Here is a 23,114-nt window from a genome sequence, read left to right as displayed (position 1 = left end):
CATAAAACTCGTCCTATATTTTTAAGCACCATGTACACCAGATTATTTCAGGGTTCTGTTGAGACATTTCATGGAAAACATTCTGAAATCATCAGAATGCAAATCAAAATGGGACTTATTTTTTATGTTTTCTCATTGAACCAATATATGAATTATGTCTCCAACTGTTCTTTCTTTATCCAGTTACAAGACCTCCCAAAGATAAGCGACTAAAACAACATTTAGAGGAGGAGCAGCTTCATGCGAGAGGAAAGTCAAAGTCATCACCCCTCCCTTTCTCCTAAACCAGCAGAAGCACCGCCGTCGCTCACACGCACCAGGTGAGTGTGTGTGCAGGTATAAAGAGCGGGACAGAGCAGCGCTGATCGGTGGAGACACGGTACCGGTCCAAGATCGGTCACGAACAAACTGAAGCAAACATGGTAAGATGATTACAATTTATTAGAAATGTGTAAAGAAATGTCTAGTTTGGTTTTTGGTATCGTTGCATCATCAGTACATGCAGCATTTATCTTAAAATATAAATCTGCACCAGTTTTTAATTACTTTATCTGCAGGGAAGTCTCTGCCAGATACGAGTTTTATCCAAAACCTCACCAAACCTCTGGCTGCATGGATTGTACGCATGTATTTAAAAATGAGAATGTAGTTGTTTGTGTTAACATATCTACACAAGTTTGTATTATTTATACATCTTGAACTTTGGGTATTATAGTTTAATGAGTTTATAGTCAAAGCATTGGGAGCCCAAAGCTTCTTCATCTTCACCGTCAGACCCTCAGAAGAGCCTCTTATCTTCAAGTTTTGGGATTTTTTGTTTTGTTCGTTTTTTGTATTTGTCTACTCGTGTCTTACAAATATCACTCAACAGCGAAAAAAAAAAAAAATCACCTTTGCCTTCAGGGAAAACTAAATTCTCAACAAGTTCGAACAGGACTGCTGCAGGACCCTAAAGCAGTGAAGTGTTGCCAGATCTGTTTTTGACTTTGTTTACTCTTAACAAATGTAGAAACAGAACACAAATACCATTAATAACACATTTAATCATCAGACCATTTTACATTTTTGTACACTCAGCTGATGAATATAGCAGTAAGAAAAGGCCATAATTATGTAAATTCCATAACCAACTGAACTGCGTGTGGTACAATAAAAAAAAAAATCTCAAATTAATTTGGTATTTAAGACTCTAGTGTCTGAATCTCACCAATCTAATCTCACTCACTTGATTTTTTTTCTTTAACCTGACTTTTGAATAAACATTTAAGTTCCATGTCTGTGTCTGCTCCACCAGTAGGTTATCATTTATGTGATTTATTAAAAAGACTTCACAACTATTGGATTGATCGCATGAAGTTGGTGCCAAGAGAATCCATCCTTCTGACTTTGGTTATCCTCTAACTTTCCCTCTAGCGCCATCATCAGGTCAAACTTTAAATGTATTTAATATGTCAATGACCAAATACCTGCAAAACTAATGACATCCCAATCAACCTCAGCAGTACTTTGTGTATTAGCATGCTAACAGCTAAGCTAATACATCAGCTTTTACATCAGCTCTTCTCATCCACTGGTGGGCCTCAGCGCACCATCTAGTGGACCGCAGAGGTACTGACAAATGCTTAGATGAAGTTAAAAATGCAATTAACAAAGCTAGTTATCTAAATGTGCTCAAGAATTCACGTAAATAAAAATCATAGTAATTAAAAACAACAACATTTGAATATCACCACGTCAACATCACAACACATCATCAGGTAAAGTCAAACGTGTTTCGCTTCAGTTAGCTAACGTTCCCTCGGAGTAAGTGACACAAAAAGCTTTATATATCTTCAAAGCTCTAAAGTGTGTGGTGAGGAAATATGACCCTGAAACAAACCATAAATTTGGATTCATAATGGCAGGCAGTATATTATTTATTTATTAACAGTACAGTATATTTATTAGATTTTCTTTTTTGTCATTTATTTGGGAAGATGGTCCTCAGAATTAGTTTTAACAATCATAAGCCGGCCTTAAGTAACAGAAGGTTGAGAAACCCTGCGTTACATAGACATCATACCTCTTTTACATTAGCATGTTAGCGTTTAGCTCGAATCACAGTCTCACAGAGCTGCTGGACTGTAGACCTACAAGAATATTGATTACAGCCGCCTTGAATTCAGTTGTATTTAAATTTCAATAGTAAATATTCTTTGCTGATTAAATTAAGGATTTAATTCGGCATTCGTTTGCTTTTTAGATTCACATCATTATAGCCTTTCTTTACTTCCATGTGCATGTTTATCTGTTTGTGATGACCTTTATTTTCAACAGCACTTTAAAATTTAAGGAATAAAAAATGTCTAACTTTCAAAATATGGAAAAAAAGATAAGTTTCTTGTTTAACCATCATCATTATTCTAATTCATTCAGGTTTATGTTTGCAATAGATGGCTGTGCTTACAAACCATTCATGTTTTGGGGACTGAAAAAGTACCACAATGATTGTTTCACAACATGTTTTATGTTAAAAACGTATCTTCCACCTGTTGTGTTTCTTTCTGTGCAGAGAGAGTGCATCTCTGTCCACGTGGGCCAGGCAGGAGTCCAGATAGGAAACGCCTGCTGGGAGCTCTTCTGCCTCGAACATGGCGTCGGTCCTGATGGCGTCTTCCTGGACAGTCCTGCAGCACCGAACTCTCGTGAAGACTCGTTCAACACCTTCTTCAACACTGGGAGCTCTGGACGCCATGTTCCTCGAGCCATCTATGTGGACCTGGAGCCCACTGTGGTCGGTGAGTCGTCCTGTGTTTGTGTTTATTTCTATCCTCCTTTATCTCCATTTTTATTACCGTTCCCGTTCGCCTTTCATGTGTGGTCGTCTAGTGCGAGTGCATCTCCATCCACTCGGGCCGTGCAGGTATCGACTGATGGGAACACTGGTATCCAAGCAACCAGTGCACTGGTGACTCCTTTGCCTTTTATTCGGCGCTGCTATAACATTTACAGAAGCGTTGTGTGTAAACAGCAAACTGCAGAGTAGAGTATAAGATAGATTTTAGACAGGACAATATGTCCCTTCAATTTATGTTTGAGATGCTTAAGATTTTAAACACAACACATTTTTTTCCACATTTTTCAATCAAAATCTGCTCAAATACAAGTAATCTAAAATTTAACATTTCTGTGATATAGTGAAGCCCTGATCCTGACAAAACACTGTATGAAATATACAAAACATTCAAATACAACAGCCCATTCTTTGTAAATCTTCAGATTCAGGGTAAAAAAGCAAAAGTTAGTCATGAGTTGCTCCATCAATTATGGAACCATCAATAATTCAATATGGTTGAAAAGGTCGGTCAAGTTAAACCACGTTGCAGTTGATCTTATTGACCTTTCTGAATGAAAACTTTCTTTTCAGATGAAGTAAGAGTTGGAAAGTACAAAGAGCTTTTCCACCCCGATCAGCTGATCTCTGGAAAGGAGGATGCGGCCAACAACTACGCTCGAGGCCATTACACCGTCGGGAAAGAGATCATTGATGGAGTCATGGAGCGTATTCGTAAAATGGTCAGTGACACCAATAATGATAAACACCTGGTTGGCAATTCACTGGTAATGAGCATCATCATTGTTTGGTTTTGACATTTTTTTTCTGCTCTAGATGACTTTTTAAAGTCTAAAAGTGGAAATAAAGATGCTCTTACAGTAATCACAGGTTCAATGCATGAACTTAAAGCTCATACATTAGCTAACATGTGAACTTTCTGCACTACATTCAGCAATATTTTGCGAATTACACTCATTCCTTTCTTGCAGAGATTTAGGTGAGAGGATCCTCTCCACTGTCACTGTCCAGTCCAGTGTTAAGCTAAGCTAAGCTACCAGGCTGCCTGCTGTAGCTTCATATCTATTTGACAGACATGAGTGGTATCAATCCTCTCATTTAACTCTCTGCAAGAATAAGTGCTTTTTGCTAAACTATTTCTTTAACAGTCTGTGCTGTCCTTCTGTCGCCCCCATCAGACGGACCAGTGCACCGGCCTGCAGGGGTTCCTCGTCTTTCACAGCTTTGGAGGTGGAACCGGCTCTGGTTTCACCTCTCTGTTGATGGAGCGTCTGTCTGTCGACTACGGCAAGAAATCTAAGCTGGAGTTCGCCGTGTACCCAGCTCCCCAGGTGTCCACCGCTGTGGTAGAGCCGTACAACTCCATCCTGACCACCCACACCACCCTGGATCACTCTGACTGTGCCTTCATGGTAGATAACGAGGCCATCTACGATATCTGTCGTCGCAACATGGACATCGAGAGTCCTGGATACGTCAACCTCAACAGATTGATCGGTCAGATTGTGTCCTCCATCACTGCTTCCCTTCGTTTTGACGGCGCCCTCAACGTCGACCTGACGGAGTTCCAGACCAACCTGGTCCCGTTTCCACGTATCCACTTCCCTCTGGTCACCTACTCGCCCATCATCTCTGCTGAGAAGGCGTACCACGAGCAGCTGACTGTGACCGAGATCACCAGCGCCTGCTTTGAGCCGTCCAATCAGATGGTCAAGTGTGACCCTCGTCACGGCATGTACATGGCGTGCTGCATGCTGTACCGAGGTGACGTCGTCCCTAAGGATGTCAACGCTGCCATCGCAGATATAAAAACCAGACGTTCCATTCAGTTTGTCGATTGGTGCCCAACTGGCTTCAAGGTGAGTAACCTCATGAAGGTAGGAAGTGACGCTTGACATTCTTCATCTTTCTGATCATTCTTTTCGTCTCAACAGGTTGGCATCAACTACCAGCCCCCCACTGTGGTTCCTGGTGGAGACCTGGCCAAGGTCCAGAGGGCCGTGTGCATGCTGAGCAACACCACTGCTATTGCAGAGGCCTGGGCTCGGCTTGACCACAAGTTCGACCTGATGTACGCTAAGCGTGCCTTTGTGCACTGGTATGTGGGTGAGGGTATGGAGGAGGGAGAGTTCTCTGAGGCCAGAGAGGACATGGCAGCTCTGGAGAAGGATTACGAGGAGTTGGGTCGAATGAGCCCCGATTCTGAAAATGACGACGAAGACCAAGAATACTGAACCTTGTGAGGCTGTGACGGCTGCACAGCAGTGATTTGATGATGATTTCATATCTGTTCTGTGTTTCTTTTAAACTACAGTTAACCAAATTAATAATCTTCCTCACTGCCATGTTTTTTTTTAACATCACGCTTTAGATTAAGAAGACAGACTGCTAAAGTTGTATTTGAACTGTGCTTTGAAATTAAGTTGGATGTGAAACTTGTTAGTGATGCAGATTGTTACAGCGGCCAAAGACGACACGACGTCACCACCTCGTCCCCATTACAAACACATTCAGGGAACACAAGTCTGAAAGGTGGCCATATATTATAATACTTCATCCAAGAAATACAGTTTAGTTTAGCTTAGCTTAGTTTAGTTTAGTTTAGTTTAGTTTAGTGAGATGAAGGACCGCACAAAATGTTGAAGACAACACAAAAAGGTCCAAGACTGATTTCCATCGTGGTTCTTGATTTAAAGACAGCGTTGATGGAGGATACCAAGACAACAAAGTACTGTGGTATACATTTGAAGTACTTGTGCTTTACTTGAGCAAATCCATATTATGCTACTTTATACTTCTACTCCACTACATTTCAGAGGAAAATATACTTTTTACTTCCTTACATTTATAATAGTTACTAGTTACATTTCAGATTACAATTTTGCATAAAAATGATACGATCATTTATTAACTATGATGCCCAACAGTATGTGAAGTAGTCAAAATTAGCTCCACATTGGCCAACCAAGTAACAACATTAAAGTACCACTTACATATTAATTCATGAATAATACAACAATACAACATAACACTGGCAGAGGCCATTCTGCACAGTGAGTACTTTTACTTTGATACTTTAGGTACATTCTGTTGCTAAGGTTGGAGAGGAGGAATTTAACTTGCAAAGCAGTATTTTTATAGTGTGATTTTGCTACTTTTACTTAAGTAGGTAATTTAATACATTATATCCATTACGTATAAAAATGAACTAAGATGATGAACTCTCGGTTCCAAGTGTCCCAGAAGTGGTTTTATGACCCTGAACTATATCAAAATATTTAAGGTTGACTGTGATCGTGCAGCAGCAGATGTTATAGAACCACGAGAAGCATCCAATCAAACCGCACGGACTGCTTATTTAAACAACGAGTCCCGGCGGCCGTGAAGGTGTCACCTGAACATATCCATCCGCGTGGAAAGTGTAAACAGTAGACGTTCTACAAAGAAGAGACTTGTGTGACAGATTATAATTTACTATTCCTTAACAGTACGATGCGAGGAATCCTTCGTAATGTTTTCAGAATTATATGCAATGTATGAAATATCAAGAATCTAGAATCTAATCTTCACTGGATGAAGATTTTAGGCTGCAGCATGTAGAATTGACATCATATGCGATGGACACATTTTTGATTTATTTTTTAGACATAGCACATTTCAGTTTGTATAATCTTTCATGCTTTGAGCAGTAATCGAAAGTAATTATGTACATTTACTCAAGTAATTGGCCTTAACTTCAATTTTGTGTATTTCTATTTTATGCTACTTTATAGTTTATTCTATATGTCTGAGAGAAATATTGTAGTTTATACTTTCCTACATTTATAATAATTACTTTTCAGATTAAGAGTTTACATAAAAATTATATTTAAAACATACATTTATTAAATATGATGCCCAAAATCTATTTAACAGCTGTAAACTACTTTGGGAGTTTAGATAATCTATTCAAAATCCAATTAACAAATTAATTATGATGTATAGGCTACAATTATGAATTCAGCAAGCCGGGAGTTGATACATTTGTTATAATTAGCTCCACATTTACCAGCTGCAACATTAAAATGATGCTTACTTACACATAAATGCATCCATAGTTATAATCCGATTACATAACACATTTCATTATGACATGAGCCATTCTGAAAAATGAGTACTTTTACTTTTTGTATTTAAAGTGTATATTGATTTTAACACGTTTGTACTTTTACTTGAGTCATATTTTGAATGTAGGACTTTTACATGTAACAGAGTATTTTTTTCTCCACTGTGGTATTGCTACTTTTACTTCAGTAAAATATCTAACGTTAAGTACTTCTTCCACCACTAAGGTTTAGGGTGGAAAATCCCAATTCAGACTTTCTAATATGGTCTAAGGTCTAATTATTTCTTTAATAAATTTATCAGTGGCAGATCTCTCATCTGCTAAATTAGGCTAAATCCAAGTCTAGATTGTGTGGCTACTAAAGTTTGAGGCTATGATAAGATTAGAAATAAAAATGTAACAATATGAAATAGGGTATAAAAAAAGATTTATTGCACCACAACAGTGACACAAATTGAGAAGTAGGTTCAACATCAAACATTAATCAAACTGATAAATCACTCCCACATCAATTAGAACTGTGTGGTGTCTAGTTTTTTCAGCGGACGTGCTCACTGCCTTGGAACATTCTCCTCACTGTGCATGGAAGTGTGTGTTTGTGAGAGAGTGTATGTTTCTGTGTGTGTGTGTGTGTGTGTGTGTGTGTGTGTGTGTGTGTGTGTGTGTAAACTGCCTCCTCTCGTGCTGCTGACGACCGAGTCTGACCGTGAACAAACGGGATTAAACAAAAAACACTCCAGGCGAACCGTACCACGGCGATACTTTGTGTGTGTGTGACCAGTCCAGTGCGAGCTACCACCGGGTCGGTCCAACAACGATGAGCCAGCCTCGGCCGGACGAGTTCAAGCCTCCTCCGGAGTGCCCGGTCTTCGAGCCGAGCTGGGAAGAATTCAGAGATCCGTTTGCCTTCATCAATAAGATCCGTCCCATCGCCGAGAAAACGGGCATCTGCAAAGTCCGCCCGCCTCCGGTGAGTGTGATTAACAAAAGAAAAACGGTCAAACGTTCCACGGATGCTCCATTAGTTAACCGTTAAGACGGTTAGTAGATGGACCGAGCGGTTGGGATTTAAAGGGACTGTTCAACATGGCGGATGTAACGTTAACGTTCATTCTTTGTGCTGCTCGCAGCTAGCTTAGCTCTCATTTGTGATTATTGACGCTGCCACAGCGCCGTTTTCTGGTCGATTTAAAGCTCGTTAGCATCAGTAATGATGTGTCGGTGTATTAAAAGTGCATTTTTTAGTCTCTGTTCACTGTGTGTCAACAAAGTGCCCCGTTCATTGAACCACTTAGTGAGCTAGGCTAACGCTAGCTAAAAGCTCAACAACCAACCTGTCATAATGTAGCTCTCGGCTTTGACACTATGCGGAAGACAGTCCTTCTTCTGCGTAGAAGATGATGATGGTGATAAAACAAACATGGATGTTAGCACCTGTTATTACCCTTTTGTCCTTTAATGTCCTCGCATCCATACAGTGTAGGTTAATTATGGATTATTTGTTGAAGATCCTCATGATGGGTCATTTCCATCCATCACTTCTCAATCCACTGGCTTGTTTCTGATGAATTTCTGTAGCAGTGTATATTTATGTCATGGGTCAGGCTAAATAAATGTTCCCTTTTAATGGCTTTATTGTCATATAAATTGCCCCATGATGGGACAAGAGGTACACTGAGGTTATTTAAATATATAAAGTCCACTATCGTTGTTAAAGAACAAGTTGTGACTTTTTGAAGTTGTTGTTGAATGTGTCTTATTATACAACTGTGCAGTGGTGTTGTTATGGCATCAGTGTCCTGTAAGATAACCAGTGTTCATGTATGAGCCTGTGTTGTAGGGTGTTGTCCTCCATGTTGGCTTTGTGGTAAGCTGGGCTGGTGAGTGAGTCTTCCATCTGGCCATTTTGTGTGCCAGTGGGGGATGTTTGCTACTGACTCAAAACAATAACTTGGGTCTCTTCTCATACAGTAGTATGTTTTTGTTGTATATGCAAGGTTGTATTCACACAAATATTGATCGTGGGTTGTGAGTTATAAACTGAAAGAGATCAAAGGCCTCGCTTTTCTGCCAAACTTGATTCTGATATTAGTTTAGTAATCTGCAACTATTCAATTATTAAACCGCCTCTTTTATCTGGCAAATTTAAGTTTATTTGAGTCACCATGAGTAAAGAATATAGACGATTCTTAAATTTGGTTCCATGCTTTGAAAAACAATTGTCATAATGGGGACCGTCTGCAAAGCAAAAACAAATAGACAAACCAATTTAGCATATCGATATAAGATTAATAATCAGAACTATATAAATATCCAGGCTATGTTTTATTATGATCATGTGCCGTTGTATGTATTTCTGTTTAGGGTTGGCAACCTCCGTTCGCTTGTGACGTTGACAAACTTCACTTTGTTCCTCGGATCCAGAGGCTCAATGAACTGGAGGTGAGTTTCATTAATCAGATTATATACCAGTGATTATCTAACCACATCTGTTTGTGTGTCAGCACTCTAACATTGTACATTTTAATAGCACATGTTTTTGTAATTACTCGGCCTGTACGGGCTACACTGATAATAACAAAGAACACTAATGTTATTAATGCCTTGTAATGATATAATGTACCCATATAAACATTGCAAATTTAGACTGGAAATTACAATTCGTAATTGTTACTTAACCCAAACTTAATAAATACACTAGACGTGTATTTATTTATTTTAAACAATAGAAAACAAGCTGGCTTAAGGAAATCTCAGATGATTTCCTTGAGCTTAATTAATTTGTGACTGACTATTATCATCGTTTCTTCTATTTTATCCAGGCACAGACCAGAGTCAAGCTCAATTTCTTGGACCAGATTGCCAAATTCTGGGATTTGCAGGGATGTGCCCTGAAGATTCCTCATGTGGAGAGAAAGATTTTGGATTTATACAAGCTAAATAAGGTTGATAATTGACATCATTGCGCATTATTTTTTTTAATATAAATTGCAATTAAACAACTTGCACCACTCACTCGTAACTCCCTGTCATTTCAGCTGGTAGCAGATGAGGGTGGATTCGACCTTGTCTGTCTTGACAGGCAGTGGACCAAGATTGCACTACAAATGGGTTTCGCCCCTGGCAAAGCTGTCGGCTCACACCTGCGAGGGCATTATGAGAAAATTCTCTATCCCTACAATCTGTTTCAGAGTGGAGCAAACCTGCTGGTGAGTTGGACACATGCATCGTTATGAAAGCATATCTTGTTCCTGCTGATACTCACAAAGAGAAGCTGTCATACGTTCATCTGTAAACAAAATAGGATAGGCATGTTTTATCTACGTTTTGTGTTATTTAGAGATACAGTATTTTTCTTTAACTCTGTTGTCTGACTAATGTGCCGAGCGTGAATTTACAATCTGGTGTCTAGTCGTGTCATGTAAAAGCTTTTGCACTCAAATGTTCCATAACATGTTGCAAGAGAGCTTATGAAAGTCATTGGATCGGTGCTGGGTGACCTCTCCGAGAGGTCACTCTAAATTTCTTAATTACCGAAGCTCTCTCTTGCCTCAGGCACCAGAGCCAGCTTCCAAACTGATGCGTTTGGAGGCTGATCCTGAACTTGAAAAGGTATGTTTGTGTCATGGTTAAATGCTATTTGGCTTTACAATTAAGAACAATGCATGTTTATCTACAGCTGGACACTACACTGTATGTTGTAATATGTCCAGGCATGCTAATGTGTATTAACCCTTCTTAAAACAGTCATTAACTGGTTTTACAGCAAACGAATAACCTCAAACAGAATTCCTTCACCTCTATATGTTAATCTGCACTTAACATGCATCTTGGGACAAATTTAAAATGCAATTCTTTTGTTTGTGTGACAGGCAACAAGCGGCAATTTGGTGCTTATTATTTTTCAGTTCAAATATTGTTGTATTCTCTCTTCTATCCTTCTCAAGTGCAACTATAATTAAACTTGAATATCTGCTGTTCTTTACCTGCTTAAATCTGTTTTTCTGTCCTCTGATTCATCATGTTCCTCCTCAGTGTCTGTACTCCCTGTTTAGGGTGACAAACTGTAACTAAACATGTCCCTTTTTTGTCCTCTGGTTGTTTAAGTTTAAACTAAGTTAATACCAAATCCTGTCTTTGATAGAGTACATCCCAGTCTTTGAACCACGCTTGGTAGCTGCTGATACTTCCTAATATCTATTTCATTACAGCTGGTAAACAGAAGTAATAATCATATAAAGAGATATCTTTTATTGTGCAAGCTGTGACACACTCACACTTCCTGTTGTAGACAGTGGAATCTATCATGTCTCTGTTTTGGTAGCCATAGTAAGCAGTGTTTAGTATTCTATTCCTATCTTACTGACTGCTGCCTTTGAACCTACAGGTAATTCCAGTTAGACACGGGCATGTTTGGATTAGTAGCCAGTGAGCTGTGGTTTTAACTGGCATACTATTTCCTCCAGTGTGTTCAGAAGCCAATCCAGCCAGTGGAGAGCACAGGAAGCACCGATAGCATGGACACCAAGGACACCACGCTGCAGGACCAGGCTCAGAGGACGACCGCCCAGAAGCCCGACATCGGCCCCGCTGCTCGCAGAGCGAAGCGCATGAAGTGTGAGGTGGGTGTCGCTTAAGAGAGCCACAAACACCGGACTAAAACTGTCCCGAAACAAGCAGCACAGACTCCACTCATTACCATTCTCCACATCATGATTTCAGTAGTTTTAAAGTTTGCCTGCAGTTTAACTTCTCACCCTTTCTGTAGGCCGTCTGTGTGAAGATGGAACCAGGTGAGCCCGGCGACAACAAGCCCAACCTGAGGCGCCGGATGGGTTCTTTTGTCGCCAAGCTGGAACCAGGTCAGGATCCACCAAATAGTTACCCTAATGACATTTACAGTATTAATGCACATCAGTTAAACCATCCCTATTTACAATTCATAAGCAGTATATAAACATTTCACAAATGGTTTAGAGCACACTGAAGGGTACTTTTAGGCAGAGAGGAGCGTTTAGTCATGTATCTTTCAACAACTATGAGTCCTCCTGTGGGCGATCATAACTGTAGGCTGGTTTATAAACAGATAATGCGTGACAATATTAAAACAGTTATAAAAATATGAAATATGTCTTCATAGACGTTATAATTGTTGACAAATAATATAATCATTTGTGCATACTGACTCAATTTTGAATGATGTGAATATACAGATAAAGGAATGATTGGTTAATATACAATTTAAAGATAAATAGTGAATTTACAAAACTAACACCTTTCTTATTAAAGACATAACAACTTAAATCAACAGTACAAGACAAGAAGGGAAGGATAAAAGACAAAGAGCCCAACCTAGACACTCAAAACTAAACCTAAGGATCCTACATGATGTTGGTAACAACAATCTGTAAATAGCATCAGACTCTGTTCGTTATCTTCCCTAAATATTGAACGAGAGACTGCCACATGGCATCAAATTAGTTCATTTGATTCATTTGATTCCTTCTAATATATCTGTACATTAGAGGTGGGAATCTTCACTGGCCTCACGATTCGATTCGAAAGCGAAAACAATTCACGATGTATCACATCCTCAATTTACAATATTATTACGCATCGCTACTTTTCATGAATTATCACAAGCAGTAAGATCAACCTGAACTCCCTTCATATTTAGAAAGGGCTTTAAAAAATCAGTCAACAGCAGTCTATAATATATAAAAAGCTGCATCTTTTCAATATCAGTATCTGTTTAAGACACCCCAGTACATAAACAAAACAAACATCCTTCTGCAGTACATTACAAAAATGAGGTTTACACATAGCAGCCCTAAATGCCTACGGCAATTTACACTGCATGAGTTAGCCTATTGTCGAGCAGACTGTGCCTCTCTCGTAGCTCTTCTGCTCTTACTTGGTTTGAGTCACTGCTTCCCCCGAGATGGTTACAACACCACGGTTGAATTTCAGCCTGCATACGTGTTTTTTTTTAGCCCAACATTATTGACAACAGAGTAGCTAATATTGGTAGGGAGAGCAACAAGCTAGTGTTATGCCGAGTGCCATCTCTCTGCGCCGCACACAAAGAGTGTGTGTCGGTGAAACGCAGAGATCAAAGGATAGGAGAGAAAAAAGTGTGTCAGTAAATGACACCAAGACGCAGTAAAGATTCACACTGAGCTGGAATGAAACCAAACTCTTGATTATGTTCCGTCACTGCATCAGTGCAGAATTGCTCCGATCTGCATCTTAGCATCAAGAAATTTCCACACCTCTATCGTACATTAGTAAACACTTAAAAATGTCCTTATAGCCGCTTAAAACACAGCTTCTACATTTAGTGATGGTCTTAGTATTGTTTTTTGTTGTCTCGCAGAAAAAGAGATTCCGATTCCAGTCAAACAGGAACCAGTTGAGAGTAAAGAACCAATAATTGAAGCTGTCACAGTGAAGTCGCGCTACAAGAAAATCATCCCTCCTGTTCTTGCGAGTCCAGTAAGTAGAAATATCTTTTATATTAATCACTTTATCACTTACCTTAATCACTTACCCTTATACTTTTGCTGTAAACTTGTATTTGTTTGTGTATAGAAACCCTATTGGCTCTTTTTCTAGGTTGTCATGGCTCTAAACAGATTCATTACAAACTCCTTGTTGTCTTCCAGGTGGATCTGGTTGTGTGTCTGGTGTGTGGCAGCGGGGGAGATGAAGAACGTCTGTTGCTGTGTGACGGCTGTGACGACAGCTACCACACCTTCTGCCTCATCCCTCCTCTACCAGACATCCCCAAAGGAGACTGGAGGTGCCCCAAGTGCCTCGCTCAGGTGAGGACAAAGTCTGATTAAAGAGATTCTAATTGACTCTTGATTAACGAGCTGTGCAAGTTAATCGATACTAGCCCGTCTACTCCTAAAAGGGAGTTTACACAAACATTTCTAACATAAAAAAAAAAAAGAATGTCCCCCAAAGACTCTTTTTATTATTTTTACCCGCAGGAATGCAACAAACCTCACGAGGCGTTCGGCTTTGAACAAGCATACAGAGACTATTCCCTGCGTGCATTTGGACAAATGGCTGATGCATTCAAATCTGATTACTTCAACATGCCAGTTCATGTAAGTACAAACAGTTTCAGAGTGACTCTGTCAGCCTCTCTTACTGTGAGTGTGTGTGTGTATATGTGTATGTGTATGTGTGTGTATGTATATATATCTCTCTCTCTCTCTCTCTCTCTCGCTCTCTCTCTCTCTCTCTCTCTCTCTCTCTCTCTCTCTTTTTAATGTTGCTTCATGTGTTCATTGCAGATGGTACCCACAGAGCTGGTGGAGAAAGAGTTCTGGCGTTTAGTGGGAGCCATCGAGGAGGATGTTACTGTAGAATACGGAGCAGATATTGCCTCAAAGGAGTTTGGCAGCGGATTCCCCATTCTGAACGGAAAATTTAAAGTTTCCCCAGCTGATGAGGTGAACCTGGGAAACAAGCCTCTTAAAGCTTAAGCTAAAACTTAAATTAACTTCAAATAATTGATTATTTTTAATTGGTTAATCCATCCATCCATCCATTTTATTCTTATCTGGGTCCAGGTCACAATTTATTCTATCATTAGGAAATTGTTGTTAATTAGCATTCTATGTGGGATTGAAAAAGTCTTAAATCAAACCTTCACCTGCAGTTGTATCTGACAAAATGGGATCGTATCAGTCTAATGTAATATTAAGTGCTGTGACCAGTATATTCCTGTGTTATTAAACTCTGTATGTTGTCTGTGTTTCAGAAATACCTGAAGTGTGGCTGGAACCTCAACAACCTGGCGATGATGAACCCTTCCGTACTGACTCATGTGACAGCTGACATCTGTGGGATGACGCTGCCCTGGCTTTATGTTGGCATGTGCTTCTCCTCCTTCTGCTGGCACATTGAGGATCACTGGAGCTACTCCATCAACTACCTGCACTGGTACTTAAGACGAAGGAGGAGAGCAAATAGATTATTCATGGTGGCTTGTGATGGTTAATATCCGGTCTAGACTTTGTTATTCATGTTTCGTTTTAAGCTTAATCTTCTGTTTTGTCTCGTTCACTACCAGGGGGGAACCCAAAACCTGGTACGGAGCTCCTGGTTTTGCTGCAGAACAGTTGGAGGAGGTGATGAGGAAACTGGCCCCAGAGCTGTTTGAGTCTCAGCCCGACCTATTGCACCAGCTGGTCACCATCATGAACCCCAACACGCTGATGGCCCACGGAGTGCCAGTACGTGTTTATGTAGCTTCTTGACATGCACTGACCTTCTATCTTTTACCCGCAGTGATGCACCGCTAGCGTTTTCACGAACGAGCAGCTGGTCTTTCTAACAGGAACGTAACTCATCTTCTTTTGTCTCTGCTGTCCTTCAGATTTACAGAACAAACCAGTGTGCTGGTGAGTTTGTCATCACGTTTCCCCGAGCCTACCACAGTGGCTTCAATCAGGGCTTCAACTTCGCTGAGGCGGTCAACTTCTGCACTGTGGACTGGGTATGTATCACTTGATTACCTTACTGTTCGTGAAAGTAATCAGAATATTTCCCCCAGCACAATCGCTGAAAGCAGCATCGGCCGATACAGATCACAAGGCCCATTTGAAGCCTGACACTGAACCAAACTAAGCCGGCATAATTCTTCCCCAGTTCTGATTTGAGACAGCATGCCGGCGTGATGTGCAACACAACAGGGCTAGCGTCTAGTGTATGTGTGCGTGTAGTCCTGCCGTGCCGCGTGTCCTTTTTACACAGATGTTGTTGTGGCTCTGTAACTACCTCGGCTGCAGGCTTAACGCCGGACACACAACATGTATGAACTGTCACTGCAACCCATTTCATTCCTCTCTACATCACCAGATGCCCCTTGGCAGGCAGTGTGTTGACCACTATCGTATGCTGCGCCGGTACAATGTGTTCTCCCACGATGAGATGGTGTGCAACATGGCCTCAAAAGCAAGCACGCTCGATGTTGTCCTGGCATCGGCTGTCCACAAGGACATGGTCATCATGCTCCGAGAAGAGCAGAAAACAAGAGAGAAAGTGAAGAAAATGGTAGGATAGCCTCCTTTCTGAATTACTAATACACCGTTATGCTGACAAGATTGTTTCTACTGTTAACACCTCTGTTGTTGTCTCACACCTTCAGGGGATGCTGCTCACCAAGCAGGCAAAATACGATCACCTCCAGGACGACGAGCGGCAGTGTGCCAGGTGCAGGACCACCTGCTACCTGTCTGCTGTCACCTGTTCCTGCAGCCCAGGAGTGCTGGTCTGTCTGCACCACATCAAGGACCTCTGCTCCTGCCCCATCACCAACTACACACTGAAGTAAGTCCCTCTGGAGCTGATTAAGAGGCAGTCAAACGGCTTTGTACACACCTGTCGGCTGTGTAAATGTAATTAATACTTAACGTCAGTAAACATATATTTCCTCACAGGCTACCCTGGGCCTCTTGAAAGTAGATTTTGGTGTCTTGTTATTGCCTCCACCTCAATAATGAAGTGTTCTGTTTTCTCCTGCAGTCTCAGGTACACACTGGACGAGCTGTTCCCCATAATGAGTGCAGTGAAGCGGCGAGCTGAACTATATGATGATTGGGCCTCCCTCGTGACAGAGACTCTTGAGGCCAAACTAGAAAAGAAGAAAGGTGAGCAGCAAGAGCACATAAGAAAACAAAGCATTAAAGGAGCATACCAGCGATTTTGCATGTTGAAGCCAAATAAATACTCCATGCGCCATGTTTTAGCTTTTATAACATTGCTGGTAGGTTTTTTTTTTTTAAGCAATGTTACAAAATGCTATCACTGTGGCTAAAAAAGATGAAAAAAGAATTGTTATTAACGTTATGAACGTTGCCCTGTTTGTGAGACAGTGATTAACCAGGTGTTCTCTCCTCAGGCCTGCCAGTGTTTCGCTCCCTTCTTGCTCAGTCAGAGTCCAAGCTGTTCCCTGACAACGACCTGCTGCGCCGGCTACGTCTGGTCACACAAGATGGAGAAAAGTGCTCTTCAGTGGCACAGCAGCTGTTGAACGGCAAGAGGCAGACCAGGTAGCGCTAATACACTCTACGACATCAGATTCATAGATTAGCTGTCTTCACATCTCTCTTCATGTTTTCTCATGTCGGGAAGCAGAGTCAGTGCCTTAATGGGGTTCATTTCTTTAACTGATTGCACGCTCTTTCCTAGGTATCGGGTTGGAAGTGGAAAATCCTTCAGCCAGCTGAGTGTGGAGGAGCTGAGTTCATTTGTGAGGCAGCTGTATAACCTCTCCTGCAGTCTCCCTCAAGCTCCCATGTTGAAGGTAGGAGAAATGCATTCATTAATGTTATTAATTGAATCTGGGCAGACACTGCATCTACACCAAGAAAGACTGTGATTTGACTTCCTGTATGTTTTGAATCAATGTCTTTCTTTAGGAACTCTTGAATCGCATCGAAGACTTCCAACAGCACAGTGAGAAGGTCCTGGCAGACCAGCTTCCCAGCGTCGCTGAGATCCAGACCCTGTTGGACGTCAGCTTCGACTTCGACGTGGAGTTGCCTGAGCTGCCCTGCCTGAGAGTGAGGCTGGAGCAGGCACGCTGGCTGGAGGGGGCGCAGCAGGCCGGCGCTCAGCCCACCTCCCTGACTCTGGAGACCATGAGGAGGCTCATCGACCAGGGAGTCGGCCTGGCGCCTCATCCATCAGTGGAGAAAGCCATGGCTCGCCTGCAGGAGCTGCTCACTGTGTCCGAGCACTGGGAGGACAAGGCGAGCAGTCTCCTCAAAGCCAGGTGAGGACGGCACCGACAGATCCATGACTATGTTAGCGTCTTAGCCACAGGGTGGAAAAACATCCAAAAGATCCCCAAGAAGACGTGATAGGTTGCTCTGTTAATACCTATAACTTTGTGTCCAGGTATTTGCACTTACTGTACGTGAATTATGTAACATTACGTCGGTGCTCCTGTTTTTGCTTCATTTTAATTACAGCTAGTGCAAAATGCTGCCGCTAGAATATTCAACAAGACCAACAAAAAGTGAGCACACATCTAGTTCTGCCCTCATTCCATTGGTTCTCATTGCTGTTCAGTATTAACTGTCACAAGTGCTTTTCAAAGGCTTTAATGGCATGGCTGTCAGCAATGCGCATCTCCCCATTATCAGAAAAACTAATTTCAAGTCGGGTATAGTCGGGTGATATGTTTCCTCACCATGCAGCTTTGAATTTTGGGTCTCACATTATTGAAAATATTGTTAATAGAGTGTTGCCCAAGATGTTTGACACTGCTTATGAAATGATATTCCATCTAGAGAGTCTTTGTTTTAAAAGGTTGATAAAAATGTGTTTACAGGATTTTTTTGAAAGTGTTGGTTGGAAATATATTTCAGAGAGCTTCCTGTGAAGATGTCGGAAGAAAATGCCGAGACAGTTGTTGTCATAGAGAGTAATTCATTTGGAGGTGATGCAGGTTTCTTACCTACAGTTTGTCATTTGTGTTCAGGCCACCACACTCCATAGAGACTCTCAGTGCTGCAGCCGAGAAGACGTCTGGCATCCCCGCTTACCTCCCAAACTGTCGCCTCCTAAAAGACACCGTCAGAAGAGCCAGAGAGTGGCTTCAAGAAGCCGAGGAGCTTCAGGTTAGGACGCACTCGACATTGCATGACTTTAGTGGGGGTTTAATGGATAACTATTCTCTCTGTGGGTCGGTTTGAGTCTGATCGTAATCCTGAAATCGCTTCCTTACTTTTTTTCAGGTCGTTGGTTGCACACCGATGATGGACAGCCTCTCTGACACGGTGCTACGAGGACAAGCCATTCAAGTCCACCTCGAGCCTTTAGACCGGCTGGAGTCTTTAATGGTGGAAGTGCAAGATTGGAGAGAATCTGCAGCGACAACTTTCCTTCAGAGAGACTCAACCCGTACCTTACTGGAGGTAAAATTGCTAATTTTATACGTCAATGCAGCCGATCAGCAGCGCAGCAGCTTTGAATGACTGCCGGGTTATCACGATATCTAGGAGCCATGACTAAATCCATTTCTTCCTTTTCTCCAACAAGAGAAACAGAAGATGTAGATGTAAATATTTAAAAGAAAGCAACTAACTCATGAATTAGACAGTGTAAGAGCAAAGTATTTATCATCGCAGAGGAATCATTAAATATGAATTTAAAATCAATTGCCAATACAGGCATTCATATACATTTCATCACCTGCAATACGGTCCATAACCTAGCCCTCTCCTACCTCACCAACCTCCTGCACCGTCATACCTCTGCCTGCAACCTCCTCACCCCTCTCACCCAGTCCCGGGCCTGGGGTACAGGGCCTTCTCCACAGCTGCCCCCACTCTCTGGAACTTTCTCCCGGACACCTCGGACATTATTCACTCCGCTCTTTCAAAACCACAAGCATAACCCACCTCTATAAATCAGCTTTTAATCTGTGATCTCCCCCCCCAACCCCCTTCCTCCATTATCTGTTGTTGTTGTTGCAAAAAAACAACAATACTATTTTCTTAATTACAGGTCCTGTGTCCAAGATGTGAAGTTGGGAATGTCGGTTCTCCAAAGAGGAAGGCCAAGAAAGGGAAAGAATCGCCGAAAAGTAACAAAAAGAAAACGCCACGGCTAAACACTCTCAGTGACGTGGAAAAAGCTCTTTCAGAGACCAGAGATTCTACCTCTGCAGTAAGTGTAGTGATTCTAAGATAAATGTACAAGAGACTGAGGTAGTAGATCAATGAACCCTCGCTATCAGGAGATTGTCTGACTCTGTCTGTATTTTATTCACCAGATGGCAACTCTGGAGGAGCTGCGGGTGAGGGAGATGGAGGTTTTCTCTCATATCAGGGCAGCAAATGAGTCAAAGCTCCTTCCTACAGCCGACTGCATGGACCTGAAGGTGTGCATCTGTCAGAAGGCGCCCATGGGTGCGATGTTACAGTGTGAACTCTGCAGAAATGCTTTCCACAGCGTGTGCGTCAGAGACCCATCGGACTCCTGCGAAACACAGCCGTGGCTTTGTCCGCAGTGCCAGCGATCAGAAAAGCCCCCCTTGAACAAAGCCGTCTCTCTGCTGACATCTCTGCGGCGCATCGGGGTGCGCCTGCCGGAGGGCGACGCGCTGCACTATCTGGTCGAGAGGACGGTGAACTGGCAGCACCGAGCACAGGAGATCTCGCAGTATTTTAACCTACCAGAACTGGAAGAGAGACCTGGAACTCCTCCCACTTTAACCCGCTGGGCATCGGGCAGCCATGAAGCTCACAACGACACTCAGGTCACCCTTCATCTCACCCTTCATCTGAAAAAAATTATTATGTGCAAATGTTAAGTTTGGGGTTTGATGTTTTTGATACAGGCTCCGTGTTTGACTCCAGAGTGGAATAGGACAAGCCATACTCAGACTGTCTTCTACACCGAGCAGAGATGCATCCCGCTGCAGGGTCAGTGCCACCTTATTATAAACTGAGTCACAGGTCGTTCTAGATTATTATTGTTAATGTTCTGGGTGTTTTTCTGTGTCACAGGCCTGAGTCATGATCTAGAGGAGCTGATGGTGGAGGGGCTCCTGCTGCAGGTGCGTCTGCCAGAGGTTCAGAGCCTTTTCCATGCTTTATTGGACAGAGCCAGCAGCCAGCACACAAACAGATGCATGTCACCGCCACAGGACGAAGCCCCAGACTGTGACAAACACATGCAGTTTAACTCTCAGGGAACAAATCTGCCACTGAACCAGGTACAAACTCTTACCACCAAATGAAGTGATTAAATCACTCCTAAAAACTGCCTCAATATCAGTTTTCATTTTTTATTTTCAGGATGGCGTCAATGGTGTGAGGGAAGCTATGATTGGCTCAGAAAAGAAAGCAAAGCGGCATGTGGAGAGGGAAGGGTTAAATGCAGAGCACAGAGTGAAGGACAAAAAGCACTCTCATAAAAGACAGAAGATGAATAAAAAGCGGCCGGCCTCGACCTCGTCCTCTCCACGCTCTGATTTCTCCCAGTCGGACGACTCCGATGAGGAAATGGCCGTGTGTCCGGCAGAGAGGTGTCAGCTGCCAGAGGGAGACGAGGTGAGAAAAACCGTCGGGTCACTGTAGAGTCTTTTTCTCTACAGAGGTCAGTTTTCCTTCCACTTCAGGGAGCCATTATGCAAATATAGAATGTATATAAGGAGTATCATGTAACAACATTGAGTTTAGCTGCAAAGAAAGACTTTTGCAAGTGGACTCTGTGAATGTGAAGCGTCCTTATTACATGTAGGTCACAAACATAAAAGAATGCCGGTGGAGGTGTTGGTGTGAACAACATGGTTAATGTTGTAAATTGAAACAATCCATCCATTTTCCTCCGCTTATCCGGGGTCGGGTCGCGGTGGCAACAGGCCAAGCAGGCTGACCCAGACCTCCCTCTCACCGGCAACATGTTCCAGCTCATTCTGGGGGATCCCGAGGCGTTCCCAGGCCAGCTGGGAGATGTAATCCCTCCAGCGTGTTCTGGGTCTTCCCCGGGGTCTCTTCCCAGTTGGACGTGCCTGGAAAACCTCCAGTTGGAGGCGTCCAGGAAATTGAAACAAAACGAGAGAAAAACGCAACAAAATGACTTGTTCGAGTTTAGTAAAACATCTTTTGGTGAAAGTACTGTGTTCCAGAGATCCACCTCCTCCGTTAGATTATATATATATATATATATATATATGTGTGTGTGTGTGTCAATCGTTTTTATTAATTCGATGGATCACATGACTGCTTCTGTGTGAAAGGTGCCGCTCACACTGAACTCACCCGACTGCTTTTCCCCTCAGCTCCGCGGGGCGTTGCAGTGCGTTGCCGTTTATTGTTTTGGTTCTCTGGCTCCGTAACTTCAGTGTTTCAGGTCACTCTCACCGCTCTCGTAGCATCGCTTTCAGCTGCAGCAGGCAGCTGTTTTCAGCAAACAATCTCCTTAAACACGCTGTACACTTCCTGCTCAGCACCAAACAGCTGACAGACACAGTCAACGACTAGCTGGTGAACATAATGCAGGTGGACAGATACGCAGCTCCAAATGAATGATGTTGCTCTGTAATTGCTGCAACTGTTTCACAAAAAGTTCACAATATCAACTTATAAAGTGATGAAATGTCAATGTTGTGTTTAAGTGGCCTAGCAATGAATTGATGCAGGTGTACTGTTGCATCACGCTCCATCTTGGTTAAACCCGGTTGTGTGTGTTGGCCTGCAGGTGGACTGGGTCCAGTGTGACGGCAGCTGTAACCAGTGGTTCCACCAAGTCTGCGTCGGCGTTACGGCCGAGATGGCAGAGAAGGAGGACTACATCTGTGTCAGGTGTACACTGAATGATGGACACATGAGAAAATGAAGAGAAAGTAAAGAAGTCTATTTGTCATCAGTCCGTTTATTCGAGCCACCAGTCTGGATGTGTCACTGATCCTAACCACCCCGCACCTCCGTCACATCTGTCCAACCCTTTTGTAACAACGGTGCTATCTCCTCTTTGACTTGTTGTCCAGAACTATGTTTCGTTATTTTTTGTATTTTTTTTTGTTTTATATATATATATATATATATATATATATATATATATATATATATATAAAATTTCTTTCTTTTTATGAATTGTTTGTGGTTGTCTAAAAAAAAAAAAATACGCAGGATGTGAAGTGTGCTGCATGGGATTCCATATCATCAGCGCAACGGAGTCTTTAGAACAGTACAGAAGGTAAATCAAGGGTTAATATCATCTTCTCTGGAAGCTCCTTGCATGTTAAACCAGAGCTAAGGGGACAGGAGTCATGGTTTTCATCCACTATTCCCCCCCCAAAAAATGACTATATGTTTCTTTTGAAATCCAGTGTTTAGTACATGCGTCTTAATATAATTATTCCCATTTTTTTTGTAGAATAGGTTTATTTATCTGAGCAATAATTTTTGTCCGAATCGACTTAAATGGCTTGATCTCCGCTGAGTTGTGTTGGTGCTTCAGCGATGGTGTGATGTACAGAGAGCTACACAGATGGAGGGATTACATCTGTGGTGATCGGCGATGACACGTTACCACCACAGCATGTAATGTAGGGTGCTGTGAGGAGGATTTTGGGGTAGCTGAAGATGTTACAAGTTTATATTGTGGAATAAAGCCCTTTTGTTCTATGGAGAAGTCCCGTCA

The 23,114-nt window shown here is 42.2% G+C and overlaps 2 protein-coding genes across 3 annotated transcripts; both read left to right on the top strand.

The window, feature by feature from the left end:
- Positions 1-365: 365 nt before the first annotated feature.
- Positions 366-7,045, top strand: tuba5 (tubulin alpha 5). The gene is made up of 5 exons (XM_031844718.1): positions 366-422; positions 2,552-2,777; positions 3,407-3,555; positions 4,012-4,692; positions 4,768-7,045. The coding sequence occupies exons 1-5, from the start codon at positions 420-422 to the stop codon at positions 5,065-5,067; spliced, it is 1,359 nt and encodes a 452-aa protein (XP_031700578.1). The 5' UTR covers positions 366-419; the 3' UTR covers positions 5,068-7,045.
- Positions 7,046-7,104: 59 nt separating this feature from the next.
- Positions 7,105-22,500, top strand: kdm5bb (lysine demethylase 5Bb). 2 transcript variants are annotated; one of them, XM_031845263.1, is made up of 28 exons: positions 7,105-7,908; positions 9,303-9,380; positions 9,761-9,883; positions 9,977-10,147; positions 10,494-10,550; positions 11,405-11,560; positions 11,707-11,800; positions 13,315-13,433; positions 13,604-13,762; positions 13,934-14,053; positions 14,243-14,401; positions 14,713-14,894; positions 15,025-15,187; positions 15,331-15,450; positions 15,813-16,007; positions 16,102-16,283; positions 16,479-16,603; positions 16,855-17,005; positions 17,145-17,259; positions 17,375-17,730; positions 18,442-18,580; positions 18,698-18,877; positions 19,470-19,631; positions 19,738-20,223; positions 20,305-20,389; positions 20,474-20,682; positions 20,765-21,019; positions 22,170-22,500. In XM_031845263.1, exons 1-28 carry the CDS (start codon positions 7,756-7,758, stop codon positions 22,305-22,307), a joined length of 4,632 nt encoding a protein of 1,543 aa, XP_031701123.1. In that variant the 5' UTR covers positions 7,105-7,755; the 3' UTR covers positions 22,308-22,500. The 2 variants fall into 2 exon arrangements, with proteins under 2 accessions (XP_031701123.1, XP_031701125.1); XM_031845265.1 differs by lacking the exon at positions 10,494-10,550 and having other exon boundaries at positions 7,473-7,908.
- The last annotated feature ends 614 nt before the right edge of the window (positions 22,501-23,114 follow it).

This window comes from Anarrhichthys ocellatus, unplaced genomic scaffold (assembly GCF_004355925.1).
Source record: "Anarrhichthys ocellatus isolate YVR2014 unplaced genomic scaffold, GSC_Weel_1.0 scaffold5, whole genome shotgun sequence".
Taxonomy (NCBI): Eukaryota; Metazoa; Chordata; class Actinopteri; order Perciformes; family Anarhichadidae; genus Anarrhichthys; species Anarrhichthys ocellatus.
The sequence above is the reverse complement of the archived record's forward strand: the minus strand, read 5'-3'. Positions and strand labels throughout refer to the sequence as shown.

Excerpts from the sequence above, each read along its gene's own strand:
- kdm5bb (XM_031845263.1), top strand. The coding sequence starts at position 7,756 with ATGAGCCAGCCTCGGCCGGACGAGTTCAAGCCTCCTCCGGAGTGCCCG. Across the intron at positions 16,604-16,854 it reads CAAACTAGAAAAGAAGAAAG|GCCTGCCAGTGTTTCGCTCC; the intron begins GTGAGCAGCAAG and ends TTCTCTCCTCAG. Across the intron at positions 20,390-20,473 it reads GAGATGCATCCCGCTGCAGG|GCCTGAGTCATGATCTAGAG; the intron begins GTCAGTGCCACC and ends TCTGTGTCACAG.
- tuba5 (XM_031844718.1), top strand. Across the intron at positions 2,778-3,406 it reads CCTGGAGCCCACTGTGGTCG|ATGAAGTAAGAGTTGGAAAG; the intron begins GTGAGTCGTCCT and ends CTTTCTTTTCAG. Across the intron at positions 3,556-4,011 it reads TGGAGCGTATTCGTAAAATG|ACGGACCAGTGCACCGGCCT; the intron begins GTCAGTGACACC and ends CGCCCCCATCAG.